Below are 18,008 nucleotides of genomic sequence, written 5' to 3'. Positions count from 1 at the left end.
ATCCGTCAATGTCACTGTCTAAATTACTGAACGTATACCATAATGTGTTGTACCGCACAAATAGACAAATAATGTAATTTGAAATACCAGAGCTGCATAATGCCAGAGATTGAACACTGCCCAAGTGACAATGCTGCCCAAGAGGATTGAAAGATGCAACGTGCTAGTACCTGCGTTCGGTGTATTCTTCATCAGGTTCGCCTTCCCGAGGCCAGAGTTCGCCTGCAGGCCGCTGTTGCATGGTGGCGTTCACTAAACATCCACTAATTATCTATTGGCCCTCGGGTGTTGGAGTCCAATGCGCAGGTTCGCGAGCCCACACGTGACCTTCAGGCCTAACATAAGGGGAAGCTAAGCCCACGGGCCCCGAGAAAAGGGCCGCCACTTTCAGTCGGCGCAACCCCGGACCCCATGGAAAGGTAGCCTCCCGGCTCCTACATTGCTAAACGCCACTTCGACACCAGACAAAACACGAAGCGATACAGCACTGCCTCCCCTTGGGCACCTGAGCAAGTTGGGTCTCATGATGCAACGCTGCTGGAATACAGACTCACGATTTCTGAGTGCGCAAATCTTTCGCTGATCAAATGATGCAAAGACCGCATTTATTCGTGCCGCGTGGCTCAGCGACTGAACAGCACGCCGTCTGCTTGGCACATGGTCACAAAAACTAGAAGCTCTGAACCGCACTTCCCCCATACTGCAGGTACTTCAAACTTTAAATCACGTACGCTGCAAGCGAAGAGGTCCAAGCAGGAGGCATCAAACCGACGCGCTTTCTACATGACACCGGGAACCAAGTATTGGTATCGTCCGTCAGTAGGGGTCGAAGAAGCGCATGAAGTAGAGCTCCTAACCCCAAGTTTAACAGTTAGACTGTTTTCGCGCTAAAATCGCCCCTAACGTATAACCTAACGCACAGCCTACTCTACTAAAGTTTGCTAGTAGTCTTGTATTATTGCTAATAATTGCAGTATATAATATAGTATTATTACTAACACTTATATATAGAAATAATATATTATTATAGATATTATAGTGCTATTCTTATATTGCGCATAATTTTTTTAACGTTCTAGGCTATATTAGAGCACTTTTAGCGCGTTCTAGACGTTATTTTTTACCTTTTCTATAAAATAATTACCTATAGATATTATTTTATATAATATATATATAATAATAACGTTATCTATAAGCTTTTCTACAATTTTATATATATATAAAAAGACTATTAAACCTTAGAATAACGTAGTCTTTCTAAAGAGTAAAATTTATATATAAAAACGTTAGAAGCTTATTTTAAACGTAAATTTAATAGTCTTTAACGTATAGAATTATAGTTTAGACTATTTTATTACCTAAAACGTTACAGCGCTAATATTTTAGAGGTATATTAATATTCTAGACGCGTAAACTTTTCTTAATATAGGCTTAGCGCTAATAAGTAATCTTTAGAAATAATTATAGCAACGTTATCTATAATCTAACTATTCTCTACTATATTCTTAGCATTTATATTCTATAGTTAAGGTTATCTCTAATATTTCTAATACTTTTTAGCTATTATTAGTACGTGTGTACTTCTTAATCTTATTCTACTCTTACTATATAATATAAGGTTATTATACTTAACGCTACTAAGCTACTTCTTTACTACGTTAGCATTATTCTAGTTAATATCTACTTTTCTTCTTTTAATTAGTGCTAACAGAGGCTTTAATACAGGTATCTATAGCTATTCTCTAACGTCTTAAATAATCTTACTATATTTATTTTATATACTATATATCTTATATACCTACTCTTAACCTAAGTCTTTTACCTTATCTATATACGTTTATAATAATATAGATTAGCAAAGGTAATATAGAGTATTATCTTAGACGTACTTTATACTAATAGTAGTTCTATTTATATATATTCTATATTTTAGAGGTAAAACTACTACTATATATAAGAGGCTATAAGAAGAGAGGTAGAGGCTAGCTCTTAATTATTATAAGCGCTCTCTTTAAATTATTCTATATAGCTTTAAGATTATAAATTAGTAGCTTTATAATTAGTAGAAGAATCTAGATATTTTTTTTACTAAACGTTATAGTAACGCCTCTAACGTTAATAGTTCTTATCTCTTCTCTCTAGTAAGCGCCTATAATAATATTACTTAGTTAAGTAGTATTATTAATATAGCTTTGTATATTCTCTTATTAAGAATAACTATATACTATTTTCTCTATCTCTCTAGATATTAGTAGTATAGCTATAGTATACTATATATTATGTATAATATTGCGGTGCTAGTAGATATAGAGGTAGGTAGTATCTATACTAGAGAGTAGCTAAACGTTCTTAACAAGTATAAAGAGAAACTAGTTATATAAGTTAACTTATAGAAGTATAGATGCCTAGTAATATTATAATAGTAGTAATGTTAGTGCTACTACGTTACTAATATTATAGGCTAGTAGTAGTAGAGTACGTTATAGACGTTAGAGCGTATAGATAGAGAGATTCTCTAGTCTATAGATATCTAAGTCTTTAGTACGTCTCTAACGTATTAGAGCTAACTATAATTATTAGCTATATTCTTACTAGATAGTACGTTGTTGTTTTTAACACGCTTACTTAATTACTATCTTCTTAGCTACCTCTCTTATTTATATAAATATTCTAAATCTATTAGCTTTATACTTCTACGCTTATAATAATAATACTTATATATATAACACTAACTCTTAGTCTTTAGTAAAGAGAACGTTATAGGTATTTAGTACACTAAGAGTACTACGCTCTTAGAAGTACTAAATTTATTTAGATACCTTCTACTTTAAAGTATTATAGACTATATTAGATAATTATTAAAAGTAAATAGAGTAGAATATTAGTAGATTAAGGTAGTGTCTTACTGTTTATTACGTTATTATGTTTATTATTAATAATAGTAAGTAGGCTAGATTTGTAGTAGATAATAATTAGTAAGGTAGAATTATTAGAGACGTACTAAAAAGGTCTTACCTAGTTATATATATAGGCTCTACTACTCTACTTCTTATAGTGTTTAGAACGTACACTACGTTTATAAGTATAGAGATATCTTTACTCTATAACTATTATACTTTACGCTTATTATTATTATACTCTATAATACTACTACGTAAGAAGAAGATAGTAACGTTTAACTTACCTAAAGAGGTACTAAATATAATTACTCTTAGCTAGAGCGCTAGAGATAATAAGCTAGAGAATAATAATAATCTTAATACTATTAACTAAAATAATCTTAGCTATAAGATTAACGTTACTACTAAGCACTAAGATAAGCTTAAATAAGTTAAGTAGAAATTAGTATTTATAAAGAAGAAGCTTTAATTATTAGAGACAACTATAAAGTAGTCTTATACTTAATCTATAATTAGAGCTTATAAAGAGTATATTAGTAATAATTATATATAGTAGTTATTAGCGTTAATAATAAGTCTAAGATAGTAGAAACGTTTTAAATAATAGGTTAAGGTAAAACGTCTAGGTTTAGAGCGTAAGCTTAACAATTCTAGTTCTTAGATACTAAAGCTTATTACTCTCTAGATATAGAAGTTATGTAATACTATATTATTAGTAACAAAAGAGAAAGGCTAGTTCTATTATTATTAATATTCTTTAGTCTATTCTATTATATTCTCTATGTATAAAGACTTTGCTCTAGATTTAAGAGCTGCTTTAGTAATGTCTAAGGTAATTAGAGATAAGCTAGATACTAATACGTATAGTAGTTAATTATTCTCTTATACCTAAAAGATAAGAGTAATAATTAGCTAGTACTATAGATATTAAAAGAAGCGTAGTATAAGTAAGTAGAAAGAGAGAAAGAATAGAAAATATACTAGAAATCTATTCTATTCTATAATAGTATTAACGTTAATAAAAAGTATTAAATATTAAAAGGTATATTCTCTAACATTCTTAGAGAGTATTATTAATAACGTTTAGATATAAGTAAGTAAAGTAGCTAAGAGTGCCTACGTAGTTAAGAAGAAAGATTTACAAAATATATAGAATAATACCTAGGCTAGATTTCTAGGTAGTTATAACAAAAAGACTCTTTCTTAATAATTACTACTTAATAAGCGTAGTTATATTATTTAGATATAATATTATTAATAATTAATAATACACTTAGCATATATAATATTATTTTAATACTTTCTATAGCTTAAGAAGTGTCTATAAATTAAGCTATAGATACTATAGATTATTAATAAAGAGAAGAAGATAATTAAACTTACTCTTCTCTTCTATAAAATACACTAGAATAGAGATTTATACTATTACTCTATATAATTACTTCTATTAACGTCTAGTATATAGAGATTAAGCTATTTATTCTTTACGTTAATTAGCGTAAACGTTATCTCTTAATTCTAGACCTATTACTTAAGTAGCTAGTAATCTTAGAGATTTAGGCTAGCTATCTTTTTTAATAATTTAACGCTCTTAATTATTCTAAACTATAAGATATAAAGGTAATTATAAGTATATACGTTAGTATTATTTAAATAGTAACGTTACTAACGTATTATAAGATAGTAACAGCGTTTATTAAGAACTTCTACAACTATCTTATTAATATTAATATTAATAGTAGCTACTACTCTAGCTACTTATTTTATTAAGGTAGTGTTTAGTATTTCTTACTTAATAAACGTTAGTAACTAAAACATATATGCAAATAGAGTAGGTAGTTAATAGAGTTTACATTAATAATAATTATAAAGTATCTTATTAGTATAAATAATAATCTAAGTATAAGACAGAATAAGTATATAGACCTATTATCTTGTCTAGAATAATTATATTAGCAATATAGTTAAATATGTCTTTACGCTTAACGCTAATAATAATAATATAATACTACTTTTTTCTTTATTAATATTCTTAATAGTGTAATATTAAATATATTATATATTTTATATATAGTAAACGCTTATCTATTAATACTATATACGTTTACTTTTAAGGTAGTAAATTTATTACTATAAACGTTGTATATATTAATCTTTAAAGTAGTAAATACTTATTACTATAAATGTTATATACGTTTCTTATTAAGGTAGTAAATATATTACTACAAAGGTTATATATATATATATATTCTTAATATAGTAAATTTATATTACTACAAACGTTGTATACGTTTACTATTAAAGTAGTAAATATATTACTATATTACTATAAACGTTATATACGTTAGAGCTTACTAGTAAGTTAATATATTACTATAATTATTATAAACGTTAGACTTTACTAGTATAATTATATATTATAGTAATTATTATAGATATTTTAAATATTAGTAGAATTTAACTAGCGCTCTACTAGGTAAAACTTCTACTTCTTTAGTTCTAATAATTATAAAGATTATTATAGATAATTAAGTAGGTAAGAGAGTATTATAGAGAAGAGAATAGTTATAAGTTATAAGTTATAATAATATTTCTAACGTTTTAAACAGGCTCTTTACCTAAGAATAAGATTATTTAAAACGTTATAGTAGATTATTATTAACCTTTACGCAATTACTATAGATCTTATAGGTAGCCTAGCGCGCTTTCTACTAACCTCTTCTAGATATAAGCTATAATTATTAGTAACGTTCTAATTAGAAAAGGTTAAATTATTACTAACGTTCTTAGAGTAGTGCTTTATATTCTAAAGGTTAAAGATAAGATTCTAAAGGCTATAATAGAGGTTAAATAGAAGTATCTATAATAATTAGCATATTGTTAACAACGTTTAATAAGACTAAACTTACAATAATCTTACTCTTAGAGGTCTTTAGTAAATAGCCTTTCTATATATATATTAGTATTATTAAGAATAATTAGAATATTATTATTTATAATAATAAGAAATTCTTTAATAAGCGCATCTTTAAAGAGGCATTTACAGAGAAGAGTATTATTATTATCTAAGCTAAGAGAAATCTAAAACGTTGTTAATAATAGAATATAATAGTATATTATTAGAAACGTTTACCTAGTCGCTAGAGGGGTTTAGCTTATTACTAATATAGTAGAAGTAACATTTTAGAAGTAAACCTATTAAGTATTAGATTATTATAGATAATAGCGAAATTATTTATAATAAACTCTTTTTACGCTATATTCTACTATAGATTACTTTATTACCTTCTTTGTTGTCTAGCCTATACTAATATTAGAACGTTCTAGACAATTGTAATATAATAATAACTTACTTAGTATTAGCACTCTAATAATCTTACTACTACTTAACTTTACTAGTAATTATTAAAAATAATATTATAATTATTGTAAACGTTTATATACTAAGTGTTCTCTTTAAACTATACTAGGCTAATAGACTTATTCTTAAGAATAGCCTTCTACTTATAATATTATTAGTAATAATTCTAGATATAGGTAATTTTAGTACTTATAAATTATTAACTATATTTAGGTAAGATAGTTTTTCTTTTTTGCAGAGGCGTCTACTACTAGCACTATAGCCTTTCTTAGAGGTAGTTTTAAGCTTAGAGTCTAAATTATATAAAACGTTTTAACTATTTTACTTAGTATCTACTACTATATTAACCTTAATAATAATTATCTATAATAATGTAGAGAGTAGTTACTATTTATTAGAAATAAAGTAGATTTATAGATAGCTAGTATTAATATTATTAGTAATATTTATAAAAATAGTACTTATTAGCTAGAGTAAGACTAGAGGTAGAGTAGAGTTAATTAGTTGTATTGTTAGAAAAGATTATATAGTAAAGGTAAGTTAGTTTAAGTAATTATAAAAAATAATTGTAAGGTAAAGATAGGCTAGTTTAGGTAATTATAGTAAATAATTATATAGTAAAAGTAGGCTAAAATAGAGAAATTATTAGAGATAATTAGCTGTAATTGTTATAGCTAATTAGTTTAAATTATTAGAGCTACTTATAGTTGCAGTGTAGTAGAGTAAAAAAGTAAGAAACTTAGTCTAATAGGCTGTAATAAGTACAGCAGGGGCCCCTGCACGCTAGTGGCTACTAGGCCCGATTAGGCCTAGATCGCTACTGAGACTGTCAAACCCCGAGTAGAAGCTTCTAGCCCTGTGTTTCCTTTTTGGTCGATCCGGAGAACCTTCCATCGACTGTGCATGGACAACAAGAGACACCGACGATGGTACCGAGATCATCCAGGCCTCACGTATAGTACCCGAACGCGAGATGTGAAGGGGTCAGAGGTTCATCGGCTGCTGGCCGTTGTAATACCCATGGCAATATCTTACAGATAATACGGTCCAGGTCATCATACGATGCTTGATCGTAAAGCCAAGGGGTCTTTCAAGGAAAATAGAATTGGACAGGGACATGCTAGCTACGGGAAGCTGACAAGGCTACAGGAGCGAATCGCAACCTGACATCGCGCTGAGGATTAGCAGGAACGGACCGATATCTGATTGCGATTCGAGCTAGTGTGGCTTGCATCGCATTCGACTCCCACCAATGGGGGCTTTCACGCAAGCGAACATGATGTGTCGCCAAGCAAAGGAGGGTCTCATGAGATGTCTTCCGCCCTCCCCGGACGAAACAGACTGTCAGTGTGAGGGATTTGCTGGCTGGTTTCCGCGTGGACCAGGATCGGTATGTCGTAAAGCCCCTGCGGTTGCGGCTCAGTACGGCTGAAATCGAGATAGGTAGCATGGAAAGGTTCAGATTACCCATTCATGGCGATACCCCGGCTACACCGAACCTAGCTGGACGCTGAACAAGTCTTGTGGAGGCGATCCCCAGATCCGCTTTCAAACTCCACCTTTCGCTTCGTTGACTGCTTTTCCCTCAAACATTCTCTTGCCTCGCGATGGCAGTCGACATCGTGGTCTCCAAGACCATTGCGGCAGTCTTCCTTAGCATAGCACTTTACAACTTCCTCGAACTTAATGTCTACATCTTCACCTTGTTCAAGAGACGGAGCGGGCTCTACTTCTGGAGCTTCACCATATCGACATGGGGCATCGTCTTCAACGCCATCGGCTACACGCTCATGCACCTCGCAAATATTCCGCAAAAGAACATTTACGCCACATTCATCCTGGTAGGATGGTGCGCGATGATCACCGGACAGTCTGTTGTGCTTTACTCGCGACTACACATCGTGATGCACAACAGGAAGAAATTGAAAGCCGTTCTGGTTATGATCATTACCAACGCCATATGGCTCCACATACCCATCATCGTCCTGGTCTACGGAAACAATTCCGATAACCCCACACCCTTCGTACAGCCCTACCAGATCTACGAAAAGATCCAACTCAGCGTCTTCATCGCCCAGGAACTCATCATCTCCGGTCTCTACGTATACGAAACGACGAAGCTCCTCCGTATGGAACGTACGATCGGAAACTTTGGCACGAAAAGCCTACTCCAACACCTCATCTTCGTAAACTTGCTCGTCATCCTCCTGGACTTCAGTATCCTGGGCCTCGAATTTGCAGACATGTTCGAGATCCAGACATCGTGGAAGCCGCTCGTATACAGCATCAAGCTCAAGCTCGAATTCAGCATCCTTAACCGCCTCGTCGCCCTGACTCGGAACGCTCGGAGTGGATGTGCCAGCTCGTACAGCAACGGCGGAAACCGGTCAGCGGCCGTAGCGCTAGGAACGGTTCGAGGAACGGGACATCAACGCTCCGCAATCGCCACGGCGGCCGATCACCAGGAACAATGGGAGGTACACGTTACCAGCGGAAAAGCAAACAACGACCAGCTCCCCTCGACCGTTATCAAAACAACAGAGTTCACGGTCCAGAGCCATAGTCGCAAGGACAGTGACGATAAGATTAGCTTCGCGGGGAGCAAGGAGGAAATACTGGCACACTCGGCGGCCCACAATACTCAAGGGAGTACGTCGTCGGCGTCGTCGGATCACATACAATATAACGGACGATACGATAGCCAACCTTGGCAATAACCCGAGACTGCGTGTCCTCTTGCGCATGCGGTTGTTACGAGTTTCTTTGATACCAATAGACTTTTACTTTGTTTCCTTCAATGACACGAATGTATGAGAATACGATGTATTTACATTTAATACTGTTAGATTTCACTAATGCCACACGTACTATCCAGTTGCCTGGCCTGAGCTCACTGTGCAATTATCCGGCTTGAGGGACTAGACTCACCCCCTTTACTAGGAACTATGTGACCGACCAGATTCTTCAGTCGCTCACTATGTAGGCTAGGCTACTCTTCTGCAGTGTCGAACTCGTCAGTATCGGAGTCTTCGACAGCAGAATCGTGGCGCTCGTGTTCAGACGCAACCGAGTCTGTAACGATGGGACGAGGCGATGCTAGCGCCAATTTCCCTGGCTCCGAGAACTTGACTGAGGCCACCGAGCGAATAGGACTAGCCTGATTATGATGCGCTTCATCCCAGGCCGACTCATCTGACGAAATTGAGGAAGCTTCAACAGTCGAGACATAGCTCTTAAGCAGAGGCTCAGTATCATCACTACACTCGCTGTCTTCGTACCCTGGAGATAAGTCGTATATTGGTGAGGGGTAATGTGCTGACGAGAATCTCAGCTGTGGCGTCGCAAGACCAGGGCCGATGCGGTTTTCGGAGATTTGTGCGTTCCGACCGTCAAGCGACAAATCTAGAGGGTCGAATGTTATACCGAACGCGAGGGGCTCCGGGAAGGGCTCTCCGATATGACATGTTTCAGTGTCGGTGTGCTGTAGCTCTAGGAGTGATCGGTTATGCAGTGGGTCAGCCGAAAGCTCGATAATATGCTCTGTACATTCTTCGACGCCTGAGAGTGAAGCCTCGATAGACTCAATGTCAGTGTGGTCTCCAGAGTCCAAGAGCCAAGTATTGATGGCTTTGAAAGGGTTCCAGAATCCCGACTTTCGGTGATCTCCTTGTATCTTCGCAGCTACCTCAATGCCGGATGCTACGGCTGTGATAGGATCCACCAGATCATCCGCGCTAACCTGTAGGAGTTCATCATCAAAGGACTCTGGAACGTTGTAGATTCCCGCCTCATCAATCAGATTAGCGTAGTCAACAGGACATGAGAACTTCTCCGCCCCGCGCTGTAACCAGTCAGCAAATTCGCGGACAGCAATGTCCGGTCTTCCACGATACTGACCGCAGTATTTGGCAAGCTCCGCAGTAGTGATGCGCGACTTGCTCGGGAATTGGGCCTGGAAGGCTAAAGCGAAACGATGGATCGCTGCTGAGGTGTATCGTTTACAGACGTCGTGATCAAAGAGGCGCTTGAAGGTCATGATTGAGCTGGCTTTGCTTGCGTAGGAGATGTCGAACTTGCGCTCTACACGACCAGCGCGATACAGTGCTGGATCAAGCTTCTCTGGGTGGTTTGTCGTCATGATAATTATTCTCCCTTCAGTGGCATTGACACCATCAATGACATTAAGCAAGCCCGAAAGGGTTACTGATTTGGGTGTAGAATCCGTGATCTCAGAAGGCTTCGTTGTCTTCTTCGGATCGGTTGCGTTAGCGAAGTCTTCAGGCTCACCTAGGACTTCTAGAGTAGCCGCTTTTATAGCTTTGACTTGATCGAGCACCCTGTAGTTTGCGACACTTTGTTTTTCCATGAATCGTGCCAGCATGGTCTCCAGCGCATTCATTTCGGGCTTCTCTTCAGTGTCTCCAGAACCTAACGACTGAGACTTAGGTCCGAGTTGTGTATCTGAATTTTGTGCGCCTCGGTTACCGACATCGACGCCGACGCAATCGATATCCTCAAGGCCAATGCAGCTCCGGAAAGGAACTCGACTGAAAGCTTCCCTTAGATCATAGTCATCCATGCCTTGTAAGTTGATGATATACAGGGGCACATTCATGTGCGAGGCAATCCCAGCCAACAGCGACGATTTACCAGTACCTGGTGGGCCTGCGAAAAGGTAACCATGTCGGTAGGGTCGACCGCTGTTCTCATACCAAGCTTGGGAGTCTTTATGGAAGAACATCTCGATGTCCTGGGTAATATCCTGCATCATCTTTGGGTCAAGATCGATAGAGGACAGAGGACGCTTGTTGCGCTTAGACTTCTTGTCTCCATGCGCTCCCATTTCGACTACGGTCAATTCTGTGCTTTCCAAAACCTGCTTTTGAACATCCTCAAACAGCTCTGTGATAGGCTGTCGACTGTGTCCCCAACATCGAACGGTGATTGATCCCGAAGGATCGGGAAGGCTTGTGAAAAAGTCATTGGTGCGCAACCTTTCAAGCTCTGATTTTTCCGCAGTGCCAGAGCGCTGAATCTCGAGCATAAACTGCCCGCCTTTGTGCCAGAAGGATCCTGCTGTCTCTCCAGCAATAAGCGAAAGCTCGCCTGTAACCGCACGGAGTTGATGCTCTCCGCGAAAACGTCGAAGCTTCCGGCTTTCTTCAGCCTTTTCGCGTGCTAGAGTCAGCAACCCGCCACAAAGTACGCTGTCATAACCACTGATGGTAATAGAACTAGTGACTTGTGGCTTTACCTGATTCAAAAGTGCGCTCAGTATGACTGGAAGCTGTACACGAGCAGCATTAAGAGCGGCACAGGTCATGATCAGGATCTGGACATCCCGTCCTCCAGTGCGCTCTTTGATGGCATTTCGGGCAATATCATAGAACTCCGAGTTCATGTAGTTCATGATCCAGGAATCTTGACCTCCGCTGAGTACACCAAATAACCATGACTGGAAAGTCGTTGGAGGAGTGCTGATAGCTTGTTCTTTTGCCGCGTCGTCCTTTGGCGCTGAGAACGAAGTAGACTTATCATGTCGGACTTCTTGATGAGCAACCCCAGGAATTCTGCATGATTTGCACATGGTTCGGCGAAAATACCTCTAAAGCACTCACCAGGAGGGCCAGTAAGGTCTGAAGTGAATGGCAGCTGCTGCTCGTCGAGAGCGAAGTAAGACCTTTGTAGTCTGGCCTGGATCTAGACATGTTTGTAAACAGCAACACAGCTTTTGACAGTGCGCTGACATTGCCTACAGTGTCATCCTGAGACGTAATAGGTGTTGACACAACGATGTGCTGTGGCTTCGTGACGCGAAGGTCTTGTGAAGAGGTGGCAACGTCGACAATGTTATGTTAGTTGTTTTTTATTAGCACTGCCGCAAGTACTTGAAATGAGACCATGATACGGGTTGGTCATCTGCGGGCATCATGGACTCAATATCGCGGTTTCTGCGCACCACGTCAACCTGCAAAAAAGCTAAACAGGTCTGCAGCCTACATTAACATAAAAACACGCAAAGTAGGTAACCTAACGTCTGTAGGCTTTAGACCTGTTCAGGTTTTCTCTTGTATAAGGTGGCACCAAGTCTGAGCTCGTCATTGCTGTGCCGCATCAGGCTCGGCTATGTGAGGCCCGATAAGTACCTCCGGTGAGCGCAGTGCTGAATTGGAAAGAGAGTTATCTAAGACGAAGTAGTGTTATGTTTCTACACTTCATCATCGGAGAGAAGCTAGTAATCATAGGTCGCAGAAGTGATGAGTCGCGCCGATGCGTCGTGTTCGAGCGAAGGCGCCCGAGACACAGAAGAAACGACCTAGCGAACAGCAGCCCCCACCGGCTGAACCACAGCCGAACTATCACTCCTCAGACACCACGCGTCTCGAAATGAAATTCGCATGCCTCATAAGGCATATTTCGTCCACTATTGCATGAAAGCCAGTTCTCGCCCACTACCAAGCATCATGCAAAGGCCACTGGGCACTCGACACCTCCACCGGCTATCGCGGGTTACGAAGCCTCGCTGTAATTGCGCTTCCTTGATTTCCTGCTAACGACATATCCTGCTTCAGGCTGTCTTTCGCGCTTCTTTCCTTCTGTCGTTACTGCTGGTCAGCATGCATCGTTGTTGAGCAATGATTTCCTCCTCTTTTTTCTCGTTCCTTTCACTCTTTTCACTATGTCTAATGCACAATGTCGTCGGTGCGCAGATGCTGGGATCATGGTCGCCAAATCATGGGGGATTTGAGAGACGACAGAACGGCGATAATAATCGTAATGGACAAAACAATGGACCCGACAATAGCGCGTTCACTATCGTGAATGGAAGAATATTCACACCTGGCTTAGGAATTATCCTTGCAGTAGGTGGAAGTGTCAAGACGCGCGATGCTCCTGCTGACAAGAACACAAGCCCCAGCCCTTTACGCCCATGGGCGGCGACTTCCTTCACATCGCGCTCGATGTCTCAGGCGATGGCAAACTCCAAGTGCCGCCACGCAATATCGCCGACCCGCTCACCCAGGTCTTTAACTTTACGCTCTTCCTTACATCTACGGTTACGCAGAAGAACTTCACTATATCGAACATAACGACGTCCACACCACCATTCGCAGACATACTAGATCAAGAAAGCGGCCAAACAGTCAAGCACATCAACTTCGAATGGCCGGAGTGTTTAGTCGGAGACAACAACGAGGATGAGGGTTCTACTGCGAGGGGGGACTACAACATCAGCATACACCAGAACTATCGACTGAATGGCGTGGACCGATACACCATCTTCAACCTTCCCATCAGCGTTACGAATAGCATTCAGCGTTTCCCTGGTGCCTCGCAGCTCACTACGAAACCCGCTCCCGGACCGCTCAGCGCAAATGGTGGACGAATGCCCTGCGCCATGATCGAAAACCCGTTGGTCGACTTCCAGACCCAGGTCAACAGCGTTAACAACCCACCGGGTACGCCTATGCAGGACATTGAGATTGAAACAAGCGGAAGGAGTGACGGTGGTCAAGTTGGAGGAAATGGGGCGGACGACGGATCGGGTGGGAGGGGAAGTGGGAACAACAATGGTAACGGCCAGGGTGGTACGAGTGGGCAAGGCGAAATCGCAGGTCCAGGCGGCAACGCTCAACTGGGAGCGGCTGTGCGGATGTCGGGGGAGCAATTCTCGATACTAATGATTGGCATGTTGGGAGCGGTCGTAGTGATGTGCACCTCAGTTAGTTTGTAGTCGCTAGGTAGTGGTCCGCAGCCATAACGACATGATGATACCACGATTCAAATGTGCATGCTTTGTGCCCAGTCAGCAATGAAAGCGGTAATGATGCACAGTCTCACAAACTGCAGTACGAGGCTCGCAACGTATGCGCTGGGCGGCAGGTTCACGCATTAGAGATTGTAACAACATCTGATGTCCATGACGAATTTGATTGATTCTAGATGTCCGACATTGTGGTGGAACCTATCCAGCTCCTCCGATATATGCCATGATGCCGTAACTCGTTGTCGATCGTATCGCGTTCCCCGGTGGCGACGCGCTTATTTGGCCTCGTCGAAGACGTAGGTGAGGTGGCACTTTCCGCAGTACTGGCGGTTGTGCATGGCGGCCATGAAGACACCGGCACCGCACTCGGCCTGGGGGCACTCGCGGCGGAGGCGCTCGATCTTGCCGTCACCGTCGACCTTGTAGTACTTGAGGACCGCTAGCTTGGTCTTCTTGCGCTTGTGCTTGATCTTCTTGGGGGTAGTGTACACCTTCTTCTTGCGCTTCTTGGCTCCACCACGGAGGCGGAGGACCAAGTGGAGGGTGGACTCCTTCTGGATGTTGTAGTCCGAAAGAGTGCGGCCATCCTCGAGCTGCTTTCCGGCGAAGATCAGACGCTGCTGGTCCGGGGGAATGCCCTCCTTGTCTGAGCGGTGTTAGACGCGAAACTGGTAGAGCGGTGTGTCGCTACATACCCTGGATCTTGGACTTGACATTGTCAATGGTATCAGAGCTCTCGACCTCGAGAGTGATGGTCTTGCCCGTGACTGGGAGATTGTTAGCCGCTGAGCTCTAGGTGGCGCTTCGCATGCGATGATGGCGATGATGGCGGCGCAGTGTGTGTGCAGGTGGTAACGTACGGGTCTTGACGAAGATCTGCATCTTGAACGCTGAGCCTCTCTTCGAGATGCTTTCCTCACGTAGATGCAAAGGTTGCGGGGAGAAGGCACCAGAGGAATTCGAAAAGTACCAAAATCAATGTGGGCGGGCCCGCGGGCTACCAGGCGCCCCGTGCGTTTTGCAGATGCGCTATCGCCGTCTCAGCCTAGCCCCGCTTCTGGTGCATGGGCGGCTCCGGGTAACCTTGGAACCATGTCGTTGCGGCGGCAACGCCAGATAGAGCTCAATGTTTACCCGACCCGGTAAGGCATTATACATCGTCATATCCTCCTCCGCATTTATCCTCCACTTTGCTACTCATCTCTCGCATCCACATCTCTTTGTTCGTTTCAACTATCGATTGCTGCTTTAGCGACTGCTACTGATCACATCTCTACCAACACACATATACACACGCACAGGCTCCGGCCACACACTTACTTGACGCAGGCTACTGGGAGACTGCATCTGTACTGAGGATTCCATAAGGATACTAACCGCCCGGCGGAGCGCCGCTTGCACTGCGTGAGGTAAGTCGTTATCTCTCAACTCGAGGCTTCCATCTCATCGTGGTCGGGCCATCACATGATATCAGTTGCTAACAACATACCAGTTTCGGACACCACAGGACTATCCCCCTCCTCCAGAACCGACTCCGGACTCCACCTGCATACGAAATGCTGTCCACAAATATGCCAGCCGGCATCCAGCGCCAACGGATTCAGCACCGCCGACAACTTTCGACACCAGCTGTTTTTGACGCACCCACAGTACGAGCACCACCTGCTAAACTACAACGACGCAACCGAAGCGGCATGAGCTTGGATCTACGTGGTCTCAACCTAGACCCCATCCATGCCGCCCGACAAGCCCAACACCAGGACTACACCCAACGACCAGGACCCTTCGACACACCCACCTTCCAGCAGGAGGACAGTACGGTAAGTAATACTAACAATCTAGGACAAATACCACAGCAATCTATGCAAGTAGCGCAGCCGCTAAGACAGCCCCAGCCGGGCCCCCAGGATTCCTTTTTGGCGTCCCCAGTACAGATCTCTCCCATCACACCGCGGACTCCACGACGGACACTCCGTGCGCAGTCTCCCCAGCAGCCTCCCTCGTCCCCCTCTAAACCCCCCACTGCACAGCAACTGAAAGAACTCCACGAGCACATACAGTCAGTGTATGGCTCAAGTGGACAAGTCTTCATTAACATCCTCCCAACCCCCACTGCGACACCGCAAAAGCCAGCGCAGCTACCAAGCCATGAGTCGTTTGGCGCAACCCAGCACCCAAGCTTCACTGCTATGGGTGACATCAACCTCGAGCCAACCTCCAGAGCCATGACTTTCGACTTTGACAACCCAGATGCCGACATGGGTTACGAGTCGTCCTCTTACTACACATCCGACGCTTTGTCGCCATCGCCAGTTTCTTCGCCGCAACAGCAGAAAGACATGCACTCTTTCCTAGAGAACATCGAAGAGCACCAAGAGATGATGTTTTCGCACACACCAGCTCTGTTGCCCACACCGCAGACTTCAATGTCGATCAACGGACTCCCCATGGACTCATTCTCCCAGCCTCAGATCTTCAATGACCTTGAGGTTGACGCGAGCTTCGAGTTCACTGGCATCGCACCTGAAGAAGTTGCGCGTTACATCAGCGAGCAAGATACCACAACTGGCAAGTGGACCTGCCTCTACCATGGGTGCGGCAAGGTCTTCGGACGACGAGAAAACATCCGATCGCACGTTCAAACCCATCTTGGCGATCGTCAATACAAGTGCAATGGATGCGGCAAGTGCTTTGTTCGCCAGCATGACCTGAAGCGCCATGCAAAGATCCACTCAGGCAACAAGCCCTACAAGTGCCCATGTGGCGCCGGGTTCGCACGACAAGATGCCCTCACCCGCCACCGCCAGCGTGGTATGTGTGTCGGTGGGTTCCCTGACGCAGTCCGCCGACAAGCCAAGCGTGGCCGACCGAAGAAGAATCGTCCAGACATGGAGCAGCGTGTCGAGAAAGCCAGCAGGTCGCGGGCACTAGCATCGGCAGCACCATCATCAGCTGGCTCGCCGTACTCAGAAGCCCGATCGCCATCACCACTCGAGGGCTACGAACCAGCCCAATCGCAGGACATGCCCCAGCTTCTGTCCGACTCGCAAAGCTACGACTCCATGAACGCTTCAGCGGATCCCTTCAGGTTAGTTCCTCAACCACACTTTGTCCAATACAATACTGATACATGTAATAGCTTTGAGGCCTCATCAAGCCCATTCGCAGACGACGCACAATCGAGCTTTGCGTCTGCCAACTACTCAAGCGACGCTGCGTCAATGAACATCCTCCAACAGCTCTCTCAACACTCGCATACGCCTCCTATGTCACCCGCCGACATGCGGCCCGCTTCCGCTGGGTCCGCAAACGGTTCGAGCGCGCCAGTCCAGTCCAGCCCTCTTAAGGCTTCGTCGTCACCATCACGGTCGTCTGTCCAGTCTCATCAATTTACAACACCACCGACATCGCCAATCGAGCCCAAAGACGCTCTCGATGAGTTGTTCGACACCATGCCTGACACCTCATACTCTCAGTTCGACCTTGAGATGAAGGCAATGGGCGACTTCACTTCATTGGACTCCTCATCGTACGACCTTTTGGACTTCACCGTATAAATATTCTTACTCGACGCGACGACGCCACTGCGAGGCTGTATGATAACTGTTATGGATTACGACGTATAATGACTCGGCGTTTGCGAAATCTCTGGAAGATGGTTCAACGCATTGCTTTCAATTCTTACTTCTGGGCAGGCTCTCCAAGATCTTGACAGGATCTAAGATCATTCTTAGGAAAGGATCATGTTTCGCTTCTGGTTTTTGTTACTATAGGGGCCGCGCGACGTGGGGAATACGCTCCTTTGGCAGGCACAATTGTTATTTCAAAACGGCGTATATGGTTTGGCTATCTCGACGATTGAACGTCAGAACTAGTGCAGTATTTCTGCTAGCGATGCATCGATATGAACGATGAGCGTTTATGTAGCAATGCGACAATGTTGGACGTCTTGTCAATCGACAAATATGAATTCATCTTG

General features: G+C 42.3%; 4 protein-coding genes across 4 annotated transcripts; 3 read left to right on the top strand and 1 right to left on the bottom strand.

The window, feature by feature from the left end:
• Nucleotides 1-7,868: 7,868 nt before the first annotated feature.
• J4E83_008525 (uncharacterized protein) lies at nt 7,869-8,978 on the top strand (the record flags this gene model as incomplete). Its single annotated transcript, XM_049335421.1, has 1 exon — nt 7,869-8,978. One exon carries the CDS (start codon nt 7,869-7,871, stop codon nt 8,976-8,978), a length of 1,110 nt encoding a protein of 369 aa, XP_049185428.1.
• Nucleotides 8,979-9,250: 272 nt separating this feature from the next.
• On the bottom strand, nt 9,251-11,848 carry J4E83_008524 (uncharacterized protein; the record flags this gene model as incomplete). The annotated part of the gene is made up of 1 exon (XM_049335420.1): nt 9,251-11,848. The coding sequence occupies one exon, from the start codon at nt 11,846-11,848 to the stop codon at nt 9,251-9,253; it is 2,598 nt and encodes an 865-aa protein (XP_049185427.1).
• Nucleotides 11,849-12,947: 1,099 nt separating this feature from the next.
• Nucleotides 12,948-13,996, top strand: J4E83_008523 (uncharacterized protein; the record flags this gene model as incomplete). The annotated part of the gene is made up of 2 exons (XM_049335419.1): nt 12,948-13,124; nt 13,175-13,996. The coding sequence occupies 2 exons, from the start codon at nt 12,948-12,950 to the stop codon at nt 13,994-13,996; spliced, it is 999 nt and encodes a 332-aa protein (XP_049185426.1).
• A 1,589-nt stretch (nt 13,997-15,585) lies between these two features.
• On the top strand, nt 15,586-17,586 carry J4E83_008522 (uncharacterized protein; the record flags this gene model as incomplete). The annotated part of the gene is made up of 1 exon (XM_049335418.1): nt 15,586-17,586. One exon carries the CDS (start codon nt 15,586-15,588, stop codon nt 17,584-17,586), a length of 2,001 nt encoding a protein of 666 aa, XP_049185425.1.
• Nucleotides 17,587-18,008: the final 422 nt, after the last annotated feature.

The sequence above is a fragment of the Alternaria metachromatica genome (assembly GCF_023757995.1).
Source record: "Alternaria metachromatica strain BMP 0045 chromosome Unknown scaffold_25, whole genome shotgun sequence".
Lineage (NCBI taxonomy): Eukaryota > Fungi > Ascomycota > Dothideomycetes > Pleosporales > Pleosporaceae > Alternaria > Alternaria metachromatica.
The sequence above is the reverse complement of the archived record's forward strand: the minus strand, read 5'-3'. Positions and strand labels throughout refer to the sequence as shown.